General features: G+C 46.7%; 1 protein-coding gene and 1 long non-coding RNA gene across 2 annotated transcripts in view; both read left to right on the top strand.

Moving 5' to 3' along the window:
• Positions 1 to 621: 621 nt before the first annotated feature.
• On the top strand, positions 622 to 6873 carry POU2AF3 (POU class 2 homeobox associating factor 3). The gene is made up of 4 exons (XM_049613714.1): positions 622 to 2317; positions 3259 to 3313; positions 4595 to 4824; positions 6209 to 6873. The coding sequence occupies exons 1-4, from the start codon at positions 2312 to 2314 to the stop codon at positions 6578 to 6580; spliced, it is 663 nt and encodes a 220-aa protein (XP_049469671.1). The 5' UTR covers positions 622 to 2311; the 3' UTR covers positions 6581 to 6873.
• Positions 6874 to 13501: 6628 nt separating this feature from the next.
• LOC125910055 (uncharacterized) overlaps positions 13502 to 18801 on the top strand; it is a 27937-nt gene continuing 22637 nt past the window's right edge. Inside the window, exons 1-2 of the long non-coding RNA XR_007453835.1 lie at positions 13502 to 13688; positions 15934 to 15993. This is a non-coding gene — a long non-coding RNA (uncharacterized LOC125910055). The remainder of the gene's footprint in view (positions 13689 to 15933; positions 15994 to 18801) is intronic.

Below are 18801 nucleotides of genomic sequence, written 5' to 3'. Positions count from 1 at the left end.
GGTTGCTTTGGGTGTGCATGTGGGATATGACAGATGGGCCCACATTGTCAGCGTTAGGGTTGGTCCCGTCCCCAGCTTTTTGGCATCCTCCCCACGATGCTTTTTGAGCCTGGTGCTCTTTGTGTGCAACGCACGACTTCCTGAAATGGCCCTTTGTGGGAAGAGGCAAGCGATATGGAAGTGGTGAGCATGGGAACCTCCGTGGTGCAAGCGTATCCTTGAGCAGATCTTTAAGCCGGAGATAATAGAATTTAATGAGGGCTGAATGAGTTATAAAGCATATAATAAAGCGCTTTATTTGAAATGAAAGAGTATGTTCATTTAGCAAGTGCTCGATAAATGTTAGCTGTCGTTATTATTATTTGCAAAAAGCAACTAAAATAAAATTATAGCCAAGAATTGAAAGCCGGCCATCCAGTAATGTCCATTCACTCCCTTTGCTCAGAGTTTAGAGTTCAGGTGTGGGCCTGCCGTCATACAACCTGCACAGCAAAATTTACATTTACTGGAGAGGTTAGTACCCCACGTACAGGATTTTAGCTAACACAATGAAGCTTCCTTCCATTTGCGGCGGGGCGCGGGGGGGGGGGGGGGGGTTACAGTGGTTAAAAAGAAAGCACTTTTGTGCACTCATTATTTCATTTAGTTCTTGTAACAACCTGGTGGGGTAAATAAATCAGGATCTCCATGCCTCTGTTACAGCTAATGTTCAGAGTCTTACAGTTACTACAGGCAGAGCTAAAAAACAGGACCCATGTCTTCTTACTCTCCATATAAAAAACAAAAAACCTTCCCACCTATTGGCTCCCTAAATTCACCCTTCCACATGTCCAGCTGCGCTGAGCAGGAATCTGGTAGCCTCAGCTCTCGATTCCTTCAGTTCAGAGATGGTTATAAAATTAACAAAAACAGGAACACGGGAACTGGGAAATGCTTCTGGTTGCGAAAGGAAAAGAAACTCATCAGGATGTTCACAACAAAATATAATCTTTCATTAAGGAGTTTGGGGGGCATGGTAGAATTCTGCTTCGATGCACCCAGAGAAACCCCCTTTCGGCACGGTGATTTTATTGTAAGGCTGGCCTCCTACAGGCAGGTTTGGCTTCTGTGCCCGTTAGCTGGTTGCGGGAATGAAAGCAAGGGTAGAACATTTCGCTTGTGTATCTGACCAGTATCTGTTTCCTGGAGCTGTTTGATTTGTCTAAGTTTTTCTGAATCACCGCCACCACCCCTGAGAAATAATAAAGCCGTACTTCTGAACCACTGCCTTGCAGGAACATGCACAGCGAAGCCTGCTCTCCTTCACTTCCTGGAAGAGTATATCGACCCATGCCCTCACGGGCACGGAGAAGTAGCACACAGATGATTTCATTATGAGAGCCAGATGTAAAAGCCCTCACTGGGAGCCAGCAGGAGGATCTGGGATTCTAGGAAAGCTGTGAGGGTGTACTCAAGGGACAGTGTATGCCTGCTTCCCGGTGTAGACTCTTTAGTTTAGCAGAGATGATCTCCAGTGAAAGGACGCCTCTGGGAAGCTTCGAGCCAAGAACAGAGTTAATTTTATCAAATATACAAAGCAGGAAGAAATTTATCGTAATTTGTTATAAAGTCAGAATAGTAGCCACAGTTTGACATTTTAAGAAAGCAATCGTGAATGGAAGTTATAGATTGAGGCAGATGTCAGGTCACAAACAGGGTGCCAGGAGAAGTGTGTTTATGCCAGATTTCTGAACTGGATTAAAAAAAAAACAAACTTATTTCGGCCAGGTCAGTTTACAAACAACCCTACACACACACACCTTTTACCTTTAGGAGAAAGGGAAACTTGTGTTAGTATTTATCAAAAGAGATATTTTACCCTTTTCAACCATTAACTTTTTTTTTAAACAGCCTCGATGTGTTTTCATAAATTGTAGATTGTGGCTTTTTGTGCTGTTTGAAATTGAAGAGAACGGTGTCTGTCTTTGTATTCCTAGAGCAGAGTAGAAAGGGAACCCATGACCAGAAAGATAACATCGAGTAGGAGATTGTAAACATACCTGAGGGAGATAATGTGGGCAGGCGGACAAACAGACCGTTCCCATTCCCGGGGAGGAAAGGGGTTAAGGAGAGCTCCACAATGAAGCAGATTTTTTAAAACCCACTCCTTCCAAGTGCTTCAGCTCAAGCTGCAGTCAAATATTTGCATAAAGAGCTAGTGAAGGAGTCCAGCTTCCTGGTTCATGACATTACAGCATGGATCATTTTCAAAATTAACACCACCTCCTGTTTCAGCGGTGGCTGAGTGTGCAGTCTCTGGGTGACATGGTGCATGGGAGTAAGTATACCCTGTAATCCGAGAGAGAGGTGTGGTGAGTGAGGCTTCCCAGTGCAGAATCACAGAGCAATGCTGGTCCCTTTAAACTTTAAAGCCACCATCTGAAACCTTAAAAAAAAAAATCAAAAAAAGAAACAAGGAAAGAAAGAAAGAAAGAGAAGGAAAAAGAAAAAGAAAAAGAAAAAAAAGAAAGGAAAAGAAAATCCTACATTGCTCAATACAATGATCCGTTCAAAAGGAATAATCTCATAAACTTCAAGCATTTAGATATAGTCGTGAAAAAAGCAATTCTTATAGAAAGGAGTACAGAACATACAAAGAGTTTAAATACTTACTGACCGTGACCTAGAGGGCAGATAGGCTTCAGCTCACTGACTACAGATTTAAGAAAATATTTTCTATTTTACTATTTCATAGCTAGTAAGCACATGGGAATATTTTCAGCTAACCCAGGATGAGCAAAGTTAGGAATTGCGTGCTTTTGAGGGGGAAAAAAACACAAAACTCCTAAGGCTAAGCAGCCAGAGAGTATATGAAAATTTTGAAGAAGATGATGGATGAAGTCATAGATAGTTGGGGCTAAATAAGGTTAGGTCTTATTCATTTTAAATTAAATAGTTTAATAGAAAAGCTCTTTGCCGAGCAGTCTCAAACTGTTCCATTTCTCTGTAATATGAAAATCATTTACATTCACTTTTACTGAAATTAACCTTTAAAATTTAAGTGGGAGAATCTGATATTAAAAAAAAAAAGCAAACAAAAACTGAGTCTAAACAAAATGTAACATTGGTCATATGTAACGACAGCCACTGTCTTCTAGAAGAAAGAATCCGGCTTACCTTAGAGGAGAAGGCAACAAAGTTCATGTGACAATGTCTTAGCTCTCCCCTCATAGCACTTTGATTTCACTCTGCTCTGTGGTCACGTTCTTGCTTTGGCAGCCGTCCGGAGGCAACAGCGTCCGTCTTTCAGACCAAGTCCTACCATCTTCTACAGGTCAGTACAGCCAGCATTGTGGTTCCCTCAAAACCTCTCCCAAAAGTCCCTCTCGAAAGCCTTTCAGGTGCTTGATTCAGGGGTTAAGAGAGGCACCACCATTTAATTGGAATCCGACCAATCGCATCGTGCCTCCAGATGCAAGCCCAGCAAGGGAACAAGGGCACGCTTTCGTCCTCATTTCTGAGACGTCTATTCTCTGCTTCCTGCTCTGTCCCAAGAGTCTATCTCCACCTTTATTCCACCTCCTTCAATCTCCAAGGAACTAAACTCAGATCAGCATTGTTTTCAGGAACCTGTTATCCTTTTCAGTGTACTTACTGCTGAATGCAGGACCCCCTCAGGTTCCAGAATATGCTTTCTCAGCCCAATACGAACAACTGCACTACCTATGCCATCCAACAGCTAGCACCCTACTGAAGGGGCCACTGTAGCTTAGCCTGAAGGAACCGTGAGACTTCCAAAAATCCAGGGTTCTGTTGTCCTCTGGTGAACACAGTCTAAACCTATCTTCCTTGAGCATTGAAAGATTGCAATCAGAAATCGAGCCTATTAATAAAAAACACGGAAGAGGAGCCCTGTTCTCAGAATTATTCTTGTTTGGTAGCTGACAACTTATTTTAATTCTGTTATCGCGTTAACATGGCTACTAAGAAAACATTTTTGCTTTTTGTAACTTGTAACAAATACCACTAATTCACTTTACGTTCTTGGTATCTATTTGTATTATTTGCGTGGCTATTTGTATCACTCCTCAAAATTTAAGTTACTGAGTAAGTGTGAAAGTTTAGAAAGGCAGCAACACAAAATCAAGAGAATTGTTTCCCATGGCATCAGAAGTTTTCTTAAAGCCTCATGCAATTCTGTATGTTACTTCTGAGAGGTGAAGTTGAACTGCAAATGGGATGTTGATGCCTTATAGTCCAAGAAAGCAGAGCCTTGAGCCATTATTTGACTATGACAGTTGGACTCAGGTTGGATTGTCATTGTTTTATTTTGTGCCCTGACCACATTTACAGCCTCTTTCCACATAATTAACCAGATTTATTCCATTGAGATTTGAATTCACTAAGGCAACTAAAAAAAAAAATCCAAATTGCCTGCCTATTTACTTTTCTAGAACTTCTTAAGCCCCCCTGCCCCTCCCCCCACACATGATAAATATTCAGAATATAGGAGAGAATTCTATTCAAAGTTGTAAGGGCAATTTTTAAACAACAACAACAGCAACAGCAACAACAACAACAACAACAACAAAAAGCTTATTCCTTTCTCTTCTAGGGCTGTGTTTTGAGCCTGAACCGGTTTCTTCCACACCCAGTTATTTTCAACCCCGAGAATTTTCCAGTTGTGTTTCTTGTGAGGAAAACACAAGCTGCCTCAACCAGATCTTTGATTCCTACCTTCAGACAGAGACACACCTGGACCCTTCGCTCACTTCCGCGCAAAGTGCTCCACACTATTTCCCTGACAGCTTCCAAGCCGCCCCTTTCTGCATTAGCCAGAGCCTGGTAATTTATCTCGGTTCTTTACAAAACCTGACTGTTGCTTACTCTGGGGTGGTAATGCTTTGTAAGAGAGTTTGCATCATCTCGTGAGAAATCACACTATCAACAAGGAAATCATCCAGGAAACAAGCAGAGAACCAGTTAAAATTCAGTGGGGGTCAAAATAACCACACATCACAGGGGGCAAAGCTTTGGATACACGCGGAATCGTGATTTCCCAAGTTGGCCATGCCCAAGTAAGTGGTGGGTGGCAGTAAAAAGAGGTTTCCTGACAGTGTTCATTTAATGTTTAAAAACTGTAGTTAAGACATCTATTAACTGGAAATCATTGATTTAAACAGCAGTCCTTGGATTTTTGATTTTGAGTTCTTGAAAATGGAATTAAGGCTGCATCTACACAGTATGAAACTGGCATTCATTCCAGTAACGGGTTTTTGTTTCATTTTTGACGCTGAATTGGCTCTCCTAAGTGCCTGTTTTGGTCTGGTGTAGGCACAAGAACTCATTTAGGTCTGAGATGGCTAGTGAAAAAGAAGCCTTAATCCTTCTAAGAATTTGGACAGTCTATTCTTCATGAACCTCAAATGTTGGAAAATATGGTACCATTTACAATGGAGTAAGGTTGCCATTAATAGATACCAATTGTTTGAGATGTCTTTTAGATACTCATACAGTTTTTTAAAACCATAAAAAGTAAGGTTTTTTTTTTTAATGCAAATACTTTTTTTCTTTTGGTTTGTCAAAATGTAGCAGACTAAATTTTCAGGGTCTAGGAAATTAACTCCACGGAATATGCATACAGGGCCCCAGTCATCCAGTTCACTTCTGGCTTCCAAAGAAGGCTTTCTCGGTAATAACCGTAGCCCTGCTTATGAGAAAGCAGAAGGTATCTTTCTCCTCTGGGGACAAGACTGTAGTGACTGTGAGTCACGTCTTGGAGTCTCCCAGACACTGGCTTGTTGAAGATCTCACTTCTGCCTGTGCACGCTCACTTGTCTGTCCACAGTCAAGGGTGTGGAGGAACATCCCAGGTGCCACCTGCGGCTTATATCGGGGCACACGGCAAGATTTGACGTGCAGGTGACTTGACGCACAATGGGATTTTGTGGTTTAAGAACAAAGCATCCTCTAAAGTATGGTTCACAACAAAGGAGGCCAGTGAAGCAAGGCAATTTATTGTTGGGGAAGAAATAGGCAAATACAGAATAGGGTGTCGTGAACTCATGCAGTCTGCAAATTAAATTACTCCTGCACACTTGGGTTAGGTTGGGTGTTGTGTTGTATTTCTTTCCCCCAGTGTTCTTACTCTGAGTTACTAAATCCACTCCATGCAGCTCTTTTAATCCCGTCTAAAGTATCAAGCTCTTTGTTCCTTGGTTTTCTCTAGACCCCGGGATCGCCTTCTGATTCCTCCACTCTCTCCGGTTCCTTAGACTACAGTTACTCGCCGGCTCAGCTACCGTCATATGCCCCAGAGAATTACAATTCGCCCCCTTCTCTGGACACCAGGAACTGTGGCTTCCCCTCCGAAGACTACTCCTATGCCCACCTGCCCCCGGACGCCCAGTACGACTGCTTCTCCTCGGCCGGCACCTCCGTCTGCTACTGTGCGTCGTGTGAGGCAGAACACTTGGACACCATCAGGGCATCAGAGTACTTGTCCTACCCCAGCTCAGACTACGTGAACTTTGCCCCCTCTGCAGCGGCCACCAGTGATTTCTATAAGAGGGGGACAGACTGTGACATCTGCTATAGTTAATGGCAGTTACGGTAATTCGGAACACGGTACACATATCTGTTTTTCGGCCGCCCCAAATGACAACTCGAAATATCCAACCCATTGACAAAACGTCACAAGCCCAGTTTGCACGTCACCATTTTCGATTTTCCGAGGCTCACGAGGCATTAATAGGAAGTCCTCAGACCTGATCACTGTGTCACTCCTATTCTATGTGCTTACGGTTAACATTTTTGTAGGGAATGTTCAGCTGTGTTACTTTTCTATGTAATGAACAAATTCTAATTTTTTTTTACTAATAAATTTTGTATTATTAAAAATTGGCTCACATATTTTTAATTCTCCAGTAGCAGTTTCCAGTTGGTTTGAATAATAACAATTAATTATGGTAAATCACCAATTAGTCTTCAATAGTTTGAGCTCGCTTATTCATGAATTTAAAATTATTTTATTTTATTTTATTTTGAGAGAGTCAAAGTGCCAGCAGAGGAGAGGCAGAGAGAGAGGAAGACAGAGAATCCCAAGCAGGCTCCTTGGTGCCAGCACAGAGCCCCTCGCGGGGCTCAAACTTACGAAACCACAAGATCATGACCTGAGCCAAAACCAAGAGTTGGACGCCTAACCAACTGAGCCACCCAGGTGCCCCTAAAATTATTTTAATGTGGCCAGATGCCTTGGCTCCCATGGGGGTGGAGGGTAGACACAGCTGTGGTGGTTGAAAAGGAGGGGCAGCCTCACCTCCAAATGAGGGTGTACGTCTTAAGGCAACATCAGAGAAAGACATTTATGAATCATTAGCTTCTCCTATCCAACATTCGTCAATGAAATGTTAATATGCCCAAAAGGCACATCTTAACTACAGCAATATTAACCTGTAGATAATTCTTCATTCCCAAAATGTTGTTTTGTAAACTTTAAGGGCAAATACTTGATTTTTTTTCTCCCGAGAGCCGCCATGCTGTTGATGTACCACAAAGCTTGGAAGTGGTCGTTATCTTGTATTTCCAAGTGTCTTCATTAAGTCCTTAAATACGCATTGTGCCATTTGTTTCTACACATTGGTTGATAGGATTGACCGTGTTGTTTACAACTGAATTTCAGAGTCGACTTCCTCTGATTAATCTACTTGAACAAGCCCAACCATCCTTCAAGGTGAAGGGCAGTTACTTAAGCTACCTACGCTACACTCTACTGTTCAATCCTGTTCACTGAGGGCATTAAATCACAGGACTTAATCCCTGCAATGAAGCCTGGAGGGGCGTTTTCCACGTCCCAAGTTTCTGCACAATGGCACCGACATTCATACCATTGGCAGTGGCCACGGCTACCATTTTGCAAACCCTTCCTGTGTGCCAGAATTGCCTGAGGGTTTCCTCACACATCCTCTCACTTAATCTTCACAGCAATACTGATAGCAGAATGAACAGTCTGAGAGTCAGAGAAGTCACGTCACCTACCCAATGTCACCCAGCCAGTGAGCACCCAGGCTTGGGTCTGAAGAACACCAAAGCTGTGCTTTTTACGCACTCTCTGGTGGTGAAGAGTTTGAGCTGTCGTTTGTGAAAGGCTGCTCGGGAACCTGTGAAATCGTCCCCCGTTGACCTCGACTTCCTCATACAAGCACAGGTGTGCCTCCACACAGCTAGTCAGAGCTCTCCAGAAGGGCTGACTGTCCACAGACATAAAGATGCCAAGCCCAAGAGCTGCCGGAGGCCCCTCCTCTGGGGACTGAGGAGAAGAAGCTGACAAACCCCCACCTCAGGGGGCCTTTTTCTATCGGGAGGCAGATAGGCTTTCAAGATGACGTGCCTAGTTGTCGCCTCCCTGGGCACTCCGCTGAGGCTTGGGCAAACACGGCAAGTTGCAACCTGCCTCGTGGGAGCGTTGTGCCAGGGAAATAGAACAATTGCTGCCTTTCTGAGATGCCAATAAAACTAAATTTTTAATAGTTTCACACTGAACTGACACTGGCCTGTTGTTAACAAACATCTGCTCTGACGCTGTAAAGCCCCTGCCTACGATCCACCCCACTTCACCCCTGCCGTCCCCAAGGGACAAAGAGCAGAGAACCCGAAGATGGCCAGTGGCTGGCACCAAAATATCCTCTTCCTGATGTCATTCTCTTCTTTTTTTTCATTCTCTGCTTCTAGCCTGTGCCTTCTGTGTCTGTTGCTTTGCTAACAACATTCGCCTCCCCTCTTCTTATTCTTTCTTCATATGTCCCTTCATGTTTGCCTACATCTAGTCTAGAAAGAGATTAAAAATGAAGAATGTGAAACATGGGCTAACAGAGCTGCTATGCATCACAATGAATGACCCCACCTTAAACTGGCCTTTAAGATCTTTCCAGAAATTTGGGCTAACAGGTCACCTGGCACACGAAGAAGCGGATGAACACTGCCCACCTGGTCTCTTAAGCAGGACAGCTCACACAGAACATCTCAGGAGCCCTAGAGTGGCAGGTAAAACATCTGCCCGCAGCACGGGGACAAGCTGGAGCGCCTCTCCTCTGCATATGCCTGGGAAGCCGCATAAAATCCAGAAGCCTGTGTCTCAGCGTGAGAAAGCACGATTCAGTACGTCTGTGGTAGGACCCAGGGATCTTCATTTTTTAAGTGGACCCAAGTGGAATCTGATATAGACGGTCCTCTGTCTACACTTGAAAACATTCACATATTCAATGGCCAAATTGTTCCCCTCTGGGACCTAGCAGCACAATGATAGTTTATATGTATTAAGCCCTTCCTATGATCCAGTGCTGTGGGCATTCATCTCATGTAATCTTCAAACAACAACACAAGACAGATCCTATCACTGTCCTTGTTTTTATCAGCAATGGAAGTGCAGCTTGGAGAGGTGAGTTAGCCTGTCCAAGGTCACACAACCCGTCATCAGGAGGAGTTCTCCAACCCAGGAGGTCTGAACGTCCAATGCCCTTTGCATACTTTCCATGCATTATACCTGGAGGAATCATCTGTTTGGAACGGGATCTCTTGTATGTACATCTGTACCCCTCTTCTCACACCACAGAGGCATTTAATAAGATTATAAATGGGAGAGTCACTGAGTGAATAATTTTGTTATTCGGAACCATTCAATTAATCCAACAAAATATTAATTAAGCACTTACTGTGTGCATGGTTGACTATGTGCCCTCAAAATGTGGTCGACAGGTAAGAGGATATGTGACTTCAAAAACATAAAACGGGGAGAAGTTCAGGGAGAGTAGGCATAGACTAATTTTCAAATTCTTGGGAAACTTAAATTTGGGGTCAACCCTTGGAGCCTGAGACAAAGTTGAAGGTAGTGACCATTTGGTAATTATTGCCTCAAGCGATGGCCCAGCGTGGTGACATCCTGGCCGCTGGCCTGAGCTACAAGTGGGTGTCGGGGAGCAACATATAGAGAAGAGGGGATGGTGAGGAGGGGGTGAAGGGGGTGCTACCTTTTGTTAGGAAATGGTTTTATTTTTTTAAAAAAATGTTTTAACGTTTATTTGTTTTTGAGACAGAGCATGAACGGGGGGGAGGCGGTGGTCAGAGAGAGGGAAACACAGAAACACAGAATCTGAAGCAGGCTCCAGGCTCTGAGCTGTCAGCACAGAGCCCGACGCGGGGCTCGAACTCACGGACCGCGAGATCATGACCTGAGCCGAAGTCGGCCGCTTAACCGACGGAGCCACCCAGGCGCCCCGGAAATGGTTTTAAAAATCATATATTCAGTCCGGAATCAAAGCCAGTCAAAGTTGTGAACAATATGGATTAAAATAAATATGGACTCACCACCATTTCCAAATCCTCAAACCCTAAATAACCCCAGCACAACGTCCGGAAGGGCTTCTCAAAAAAGTAATTGACTCTTGTCCTGCCTCCCCTGCCCTTACAGATGAAGGTACAGAGATGCCCTGCCTGAAGGAGATTTGGTCTTTGGGGTACCTCAAGGTCTGGGAGCTGGGATTTTAGCTCTGGTCTTCAGAGCCACATGGATTTGTGCCTTAAAAGGTAGCATAAGTGGCCCCATGTCTTAGGTTCCAATAGGCCTCTGGGCATGACTTTGGAGTTGGAAGGATGAAAAAATCTGAGAGGACACAGTTCTGCGTTATAATTAAGCATCAAATGCATTGAGGGCAGGAATCAGCATCCACTTAGAAAATAGTTTTTCTTGCTTAAATTAAATGGATAGAGAACATGCTGCTGGTCCTTGGCAAATGTAGAAGAGTGTGTGTGTGTGTGTGTGTGTGAGAGAGAGAGAGAGAGAGAGAGAGAGCACCATTCGTTGCCATCTGGATAATCAGGAGGAAAGAGGAGACATCTACCCTTAGCCTGTCAAGAATGGATCTGGAGCACCCAGTTCCCTCCCAGCTTCGAGGCCACCACGTCCCTCCCCTCCTGTGCAATTCTTGGTTGGATCACCCAGATTTCAAGAGGAGCCCTGCTACGGTTACTCAAGTCCTAGGATTGTCCCGATGAGGGGAAGTGGTGAATCCTAGGGAGAGACCAATTTGTGGCTAGGTGACAGTCACCCTAAAGGGGAGCTAAGGTAAGAATTCCATTGTGGTTGTGCAAAGAAGGAGGCATTTTCTGAGAGGAGGACCCATCAGAGGACAGAGGATCCAGATTAAGAATTGGGGAGCATCTGGGGCAGCTGGGTGGCTCAGTCAGTTAAGCGTCTGACTTTGGCTCAGGTCATGATCTCACAGTTCGTGAGTTCAAGACTCTGTGCTGACAGCTGGGAGCCTGACCCTGCTTCGGATCCTGTGTGTGTGTGTCTCTCTCTCTGTCTCTCCCTGCTCACACTCTGTCTCTCTCTCTCTCTTAAAATTTTTTTAAAGAATTGGGGAGCATCCTCAAGTGGGCTTCCTGTGAGAGGTCCAATTTGGGGGACCTTTCCTTTCAGACTGTGGGAGCACAGTCCCATTCAGCATTGCTTGAATATGCACCCCGCCACATTACAATTCCTATAGGAACCCCAGCTGTTCGGGACATCTGGTTCCCCGTAGAGCTTTGAGTAGAAGTACAGAGGATAAAGTGAAGGCACTTTAAAGGGAAGCATTCGCGCTCTCTGACAAGACCTGAGCAGTGCTGGTGGCACCAGCTGCAGGAACTTGTGGTCCAGGGCAAACTGGAAGCTGTCGCAGCCCGTGCGGTGGCCCCACCGGCGGCGGGAATCCCGGGAAGGGATCAGTTGAGAAGCGGCCGCTCCAAGATATGGCCAGAGGATAACAATGCCTGCAAGTGAAGCAGGCAAGAGCTTGGGTCCATCAAATAAGGGGTAACTTTAGGACAAATTAAAAAAAAAGTTTTCACATAGCAGGTAATGCATTTAAAAAAAATTACCCCTACAAGTTGAACATTTAAATAGTTTCAAGAGGGGTCGAGATTAATTTGGCTGATAATATTTTAGGGCTGGAAAGGGACACGGAGATCACCTAGTTCAGTAGTTCTCAACCCTTGGCTGCACGTTACCATCACCTGACGAGGTTGTAAAAAACGCTGACGTCCAAACCCCACACCAATGAATCACAATCCCTTTGGGCATTAGGATTTTTTTAACTCCTTATTTTGAAATTATAGTTACAAAACAATGCACACCCTCTATCCGGAGCTAACTAGACCATGGATCTTGCTCAATCTTCACTATTTTCTACAGGCATGTATTCATGTATCGAGGGTATATGGAGGTTTCTAATGAATAAGCCTTAGTATTTTTTTAAACTCCCTCAGAAGATCCTAATACACAGCCAGGGTTGAACAGTGGTTTTGTCCGATCAACCCTCTTTCCACAGGTGAGGAAACTGAGTCCAGAGTAGCAAAGTACCCTGCCCAAGGACACTGCCATCTTTCAGTAGGGAAGGCAGTAGACTTTCTTAGTCCAACAATCTTTATTGCACATAAGTTTGTTAAGAGTCAACAATGTGCTACTGAAAAAGAGCTGGTTGAGGGTCAGAGCAGGAGGTAAAAGGGTGTGCCTAATTTTTGAGGACTCTTTACGGGACAAACACAAAACCCCACTCTTGGTAGCTCTTCCAACCTCATGAGGTTGTTGAATGACATTGTTTTAAAATTCGTTAAAAACATAGGTCTCGGCCAATAGTGAACATCCTCCCCCCACCTCCCGTGTTCATCATTATTATCAGCGAATTCTGACCTGGAGAGATCACAGGTCTGGCATCACATGGAAATTCTCATGTTCTATGACGTTTTCTGTGTGTGGCTCCTTCTGTTTTCTTCTTGCTGCAAAGGGACTGGTCAATGGTTGGGAACACAGTGTCAGGCTTAAAAAAAGCTCCTGCCATGCTCTCCCTGGGGGACATTCTTCTTACATCCACTTGAGGCATTGAGCCAGGCGGGTGGGAGAGCTCACTTTCTGGTGTCTTCATTTTACGCGCTCTTTGGCCTTGACGAAAGCCACAGAAATGCTTCTCCCTTCTCCAGCAGCCTGCTCCTACACGGTGAGCCTCAAACTGCTCTGGTGACAGGCAAGCACATGCAATGGGGGGCATAGAAGACAGCCCCATATGGGGGACATGGCTCCAGCCGAAGCCCTTCTCAGCCTGAGCACCTCCCTGGTCTCAGCAAATCTTTCTGCACACCGCCCTTTACTTGAAACAGACAAACACAGCCAGGACTCCAGCTACACTTTCACTGGAGTCTGGGCCCAGGACAGCCGAGGCGGGGAACTGAGGGTCTCCGGAGATGAGTGTGGCAGAATTGACCCCTGGAGCTCCTGAGCCAGATCTCCTTCTCTGAGCGCCCCGGTCCCAGCAGCAGCCCCTTTGAGTTGGGTTTGAGGAGCCGGACCATCCACAAGTACCCGGGCTACTGCTCCGTGAGCAGAGGTACACCTGCACCGCAAGTACCCGCTGCAGCCTCTTTCAGGCTCCCTTCCCAGGGTTCTATGCGCTGCCCGGCAATCAGGCTTTGTGAATTAGGAGATGAAAAGGCCAAGCGTTCCTCTCTGCACCCAGCACTCTGCGGGGACGAGAGAAAGGAGCAGAGCTACGATGGGCTTGGCTGCCCTTTTCCAAGGCTAGTTTTCTCTCCTGCGGAGGACATGAGGGCGCCTTCCAACCTGGTCAGCCATGCGGAGCCTGGGCCTCGGTGTTCCCTCCACCCAACCGCAGGGACAGGTGCGTGCATTTCTGTAGGTCCCCTTCCGGCCGCCCGGGGGCGGGGAGTAGGAGTCCAGCTTCCCAGACACTGACCTCATGGTCTCCTCAGAGAGCAGGACAGCCCAGACTTTAGAGCCCTCGGGGCAGACGGACCTGGGTTTGATTCCTGGATCCCCCACTTACTCATTTGCTCTGTAACGTTGGACAAGGACTCTAACGTCTCCGGGTACCATGTAGTGCCCAAAGCACACCAATCATTGGGGTAAAACCCACTCATTCAGAAAACCTCTTCAACATTGGTTTTCGTCCTGGGGATGACTTGTGGGATGCTATTTTTCTGGATGAGGAGGAGGTCATCCCAGGAAGTCAGGTCCCATGGTATGCCCAGAACCTCCAAGACCTTTCCAAATGTTCTGAGACACTGAGACAAGGGCCATCCTGCCTTGGAGGGAATGGGGATTCTGAGAGCATCATCAAGGGCACAGATGTCATCCTTCAAGCCTTCGGGAAAGACTCCTGTGCCTATCTGGGTTTTATGTGTTCTCTGCACTTCAGGAGAAAATCGTGTTTCTGCTGACATCAGCTAGATGGGGCTTCCCAGTTGCTTTGTGTCAGCAAGACCACCTACCCACTGTCTCATCTGGCCCCCATAACCAACCAGTGGGCTACGTGTTGTTATCCCGTTTTATAGATGAGACCACTGAAATCCGGAGTTTGAGCCAAAGGCCCACACCAATTAGTTAGAAGACCACAATTCAAACATAATCTGTCTAATCCTAAAGCCTTTCTAAACATCGACACTGTGGTTTTCCTTTCCGAGGTAGTATAATAGAGGGGCTACAACCAGGGTCATCTCTGACTTGAATCCCGAGGCGTGGAAGCCTTCACTAAATGACTTAGTCTTTCCTAAGCCTCAGTGTTCTCCTTTGTAAAATGGGCATGTAAATAACACTTGCTTGCCTCCCACAGTTGTTGGGGGACTCCATGAGAATGTCCGTGAAACAGCTAGCTTGGTGCCTGCCTCATAGCAAGGGCACCACTGCCATTAGCTGCTTAACCTTAAGGCTTCTTGAGCCCCCACCCCCACGCATCTCTGCATCATGGGCACAGTCCTCGCGAAACGCCAAGATTTCGCCCTTCAAGTGTGGATAATGATACATGTTTGTGTGGATAATATCCTGTGGATAGAGCTCAGCAAATTCATTTTTTACTTTGTGTTATTTTTTCAGACAGTCTGAGTCAGAAACTTAAGGCTTAGACTTTTTTAGTTTTTCATTGGCCACTAAGAATTGCTTCCATCAGGGGAATAAAGAAACACAGAAAAGGGGAGCTCTAACCTTGCTTGTTCGGTTCCAGAAAAGGGACTTTGCAGTAGAAACAAGGGTCTGTGGATGGAACATTGGGCTGTAGAAGACAGGACAAGCCACCCAGGGCAGAGACAGGCTATCATCACCTACTGAAGCTGCCCGAGAGGCAGAGCCACAGCCAAAGAAGGAGCCCCAGGAAGGCTTGGAGGGGAGAGCAGTGCCTCTGTTGTGGTCTCTGCAGCACAGGCACTGGCCAGGAAGGACACAGCCTCACTGAGAACCAGGCTGACAAATACTTCTAGAAAGTCTCTGCATCTGCCAGGTGGGGTGCAAGTTCAGGACGTGGTCTCCAGCTTTGGGAGCCCACAGTTCTGTTAAGGAGGTGAGACTGTCAGGAGGAGGGACGAAAATCAATGTCTAGGAAGAAAGGAAGGGGGAAAGTTGGGGACCGGAAGATAGAAAAAAGGAGGACCAAGGAGGCAGAGGAAGTTGAAAGAAGGAGGAGAGAGAAAGGGAAAAAGGGTGAGGGAAAGGAGGGAAAGAAGAAAAGTAAGGAGTCTATTCCAAGAATGTGTCACAGATGCTGATCAAACAGAAGGAACAAGTGCGAGTCTGCTGAAGCACCCCCTGTGGGATGCACCCAGACTCCTCCAGGAACCACAGCAGCCCCCCTCCTCCGCAGGGACCCCTGAACCTGCGGGTGGGGGAGGGGAACTGCTCACACTCAAAGAATTTGATGGATTTTGGCAGCTTGTGCTGCAAAGGGCTTATTGGGTTACCTTTACGTTTTTCTTTTCTGTCCCCCCTTTTTTCTTAAAGTTTAATGAGCATATGAATCACCTGAGGGGAAATCTTGTTAAAATGATTCAATAGGTTTAGGGTGAGGACTGAGCCTCTGATTTATTTTGTTTGTTTGTTTGAGGTATAGCTGACGTATAACATTATATTGGTTGCAGGTATACAACGCAGTGATTGGGGATTCGATATTTGTACACATTCCAAAACGATCACGGCAGGTAAGTCTAGTTAACATCCACAGCGCGCGTAGTTACCAAAAAAAAGTTTTTTTCTGGCTCATGAGAACTTTTGAGGACTTTTAAGGACTGCTCTCTTAGCAACGTTCAAATCTGCAATGCAGTATCCTTAGCGCTGTAGACCGTGTCCCCAGGACTTCATTATTTTATAACTCGAAGTTTGTACATTTTGACGGGCTACCTTTTCTTCAAGGAGGATTGTGAGAAATTCTTTGTTCACTATTCCTTCTACTTCAGCACGGGAAGCTCGGGAGGGATGGCATTCCCCTTGGGGGTGAAGGAATGGAACGAAGAGTCAGCCAGCTCCCCAGCCCCAGTCACATGTCTTCAGAACTGGCCACTGTGTCTCCAGCTCTAGGCCCGACTCCTCTACCCATGCCCTTCCCCTCTTGCCACGACGTCCTCTCACCGAGTGGGGTGGGGATTATACATGACTCTGCAAGCTGGCCGTTGGGCAAGGTAAGATTAAGCTGAGGTCTTGGACCTCCGTGAGGCCCGATTTGCAGAAATCTGCTCCTCCTGGCCCCGTGCAGAGGGCCAAGAAGGGCCGACTTCTTGTTCCCTGGCCTCTCACAGCGATAAGCTTCCATGCCCTTCTGCTAACAAGTGTAAGGCCAAGGGGAGAAAACCTTGCTAAGGTTGCATCTATGGAAGCCACAGCCTCTCCTCCAACCACGCTGACTCGTTCCTACAATTGCTGGAGAAAAAAATAAAATTCTTGTTTGATCCACTGGACCGCCATGTTTAAGGGGACAGCCCAATTTCTGCAACTCAGGGGAGAACCCCAGTTGAACTGGAACTACCCTCCACTCTCTGGCCCAACCCTGTGTTGCCTTCACTTGACTGGGGCTTTGAAGCTACAGGCTGGTCAGCCAAGTACTTGAGAATAAAGTTGATTTAAGACTGAACTGATCAAAGTCAAAACCCCAGACCAATGAAGACTATTCTTTAGAGACGCTCCCTAAAGCCAGACCCACCCTCCCAAAAAATGTCTCCATAAAAACACTGTGCAGTCCACTGAGAGCTTTTTTGGCAATAACTGTCCAGGGAATTTTTACAACCCTCTGAAATAGTCACTCTACCCTAACTGTTCCGTGGCAGCAGACCAATGGTGCCTCATATAATTAGCCAACCTCTCGTAAAATGTCAGAGTTTTGGCCTGAGATTGTTCTCAGAGATATAGTATGCAAATATCCAGCTGGTATCACCAGAGAACAGGAATTTAGTTTGGAAAAACGCAGTGATCACGATGCCAAAGGACAGGCTCAGGGTCTCCACTGGCCCAGAACTTCTTCGAGAGGGTCCCAGGGGTCCTGGCTGAGAGGTTTTCTTTTTTTAAAAAAAATTTTTAAAATTTTAAAATTCTGTCTCTGAGACAGGCAGAGAGAGAGAGAGAGGGGGGGGGAGTATGAGCAGGGGAGGGGCAGAGAGAGAGAGAGAGACACAGAATCCGAAGCAGGCTCTGGGCTCCGAGCTGGTAGCACAGAGCCCAACGCAGGGCTCGAACCACGAAGCCCGAGATCATGACCTGAGCAGAAGTCGGACGCTTAATCGACTGAGCCACCCAGGCACCCCTTGGCTGAGAGGTTTTCAACACAGGAGGCTCAATCCCAGCGTGACACCTCGTTCTCACTCTGGCTTTCTTAGAAGTGACCTTGGGCGAGTCCCTTAAGCGGTCTGCACTTGTTTGCTCATCATCATAATAATTGTAATAATGCCAACCTGACAGGGCTCTTGTAAATGCCAAGGGGACTGGAGGGGTGAAGGGACACAGGCTCCAGGCGTGAGAAAGGGTCAGAGAGGGCGGAAGGAACTTGTCACACGGTGGCAAGTGGCAGTTAAATCCAGGGTGTTTGACACGCACTGTGTTCTCTCCACCGAGCCCTGCATCTGACGGGCAAGGAGCACACGCCTGTGTCTGCACGTTGTGGTTGCTACAGTTGCCGACTGGACGATCCCGTGTGAACTACACCCTCCTCAAGCCCTGTTTGAGCACAGCTGTGACCTTTTAGGGGCAACGCTGTGTCACAATCACGCGGCCTTTTTGAACAATCTGTGAAACACGGGTTTTCCACCTGTTCACGTGGAGCACCATTTCCCCCTGGCAGCTTAGGGTTTGAAGCGGGGGTTCTTCCGAGTGTTAGCACCAAGTTGGCATCAAGGCCCCCGACACAGTCTTGCACTCTTCCCTGGACCCTCCTCTCTGGGCGCTCTTCTAGAGTTCAGAGCTCTCACTGCTCCAGAAGCAGCTAACACCCCTGAAAATAATGATGATTCATTTTACGGGGCACCTGGCAAGGTAGAGCAGGCTCTTTATAATATCTGATATTCAAAATGAAACTGAAGGTTAATATCTTTTGCCATTCCCATTTTATGGTAAGGAAGAGAAGGCCTAGAGAGGCCGGGTGGCCTGCCCAAGGGCATACGACCAAGAAAGATGGGCAGGATTCAAACCAGCCCCTCTTACACCGTGACCGGGCCCGTCCCTGGACGCCCTAAGCCTGGTTGGTGCTCAAGAGCGAGCACCCAGCATTCCTGCCCGCCCCACCCCCTGCAGCCACAGGCGAAACCCTCAAAAATGCAAAACCCGAAGTCCGGGCGGTGCAAACGCCCACACAGCGCAAAGTGGATCTACCCCGACAGGGGCGGCCCGGGTGGCCACTTGGCCGTGGCATGTGCCCAGCCTGATAAGAAGGCAAATGACGGGCACCTTGCGTGTCCAAGATTCGAGTCAGGTTTCGCCGCCGGGCTGTGGCGGGGCAAAAGCCGTATGTGGTCTCTACCTGCCAG

The sequence above is a fragment of the Panthera uncia genome, chromosome D1 (assembly GCF_023721935.1).
Source record: "Panthera uncia isolate 11264 chromosome D1, Puncia_PCG_1.0, whole genome shotgun sequence".
In the NCBI taxonomy this organism is placed as follows: domain Eukaryota; kingdom Metazoa; phylum Chordata; class Mammalia; order Carnivora; family Felidae; genus Panthera; species Panthera uncia.
The sequence above is the reverse complement of the archived record's forward strand: the minus strand, read 5'-3'. Positions and strand labels throughout refer to the sequence as shown.

Excerpts from the sequence above, each read along its gene's own strand:
- POU2AF3 (XM_049613714.1), top strand. Across the intron at positions 3,314-4,594 it reads AGTCCTACCATCTTCTACAG|GGCTGTGTTTTGAGCCTGAA; the intron begins GTCAGTACAGCC and ends TTTCTCTTCTAG. Across the intron at positions 4,825-6,208 it reads TCTGCATTAGCCAGAGCCTG|ACCCCGGGATCGCCTTCTGA; the intron begins GTAATTTATCTC and ends GGTTTTCTCTAG.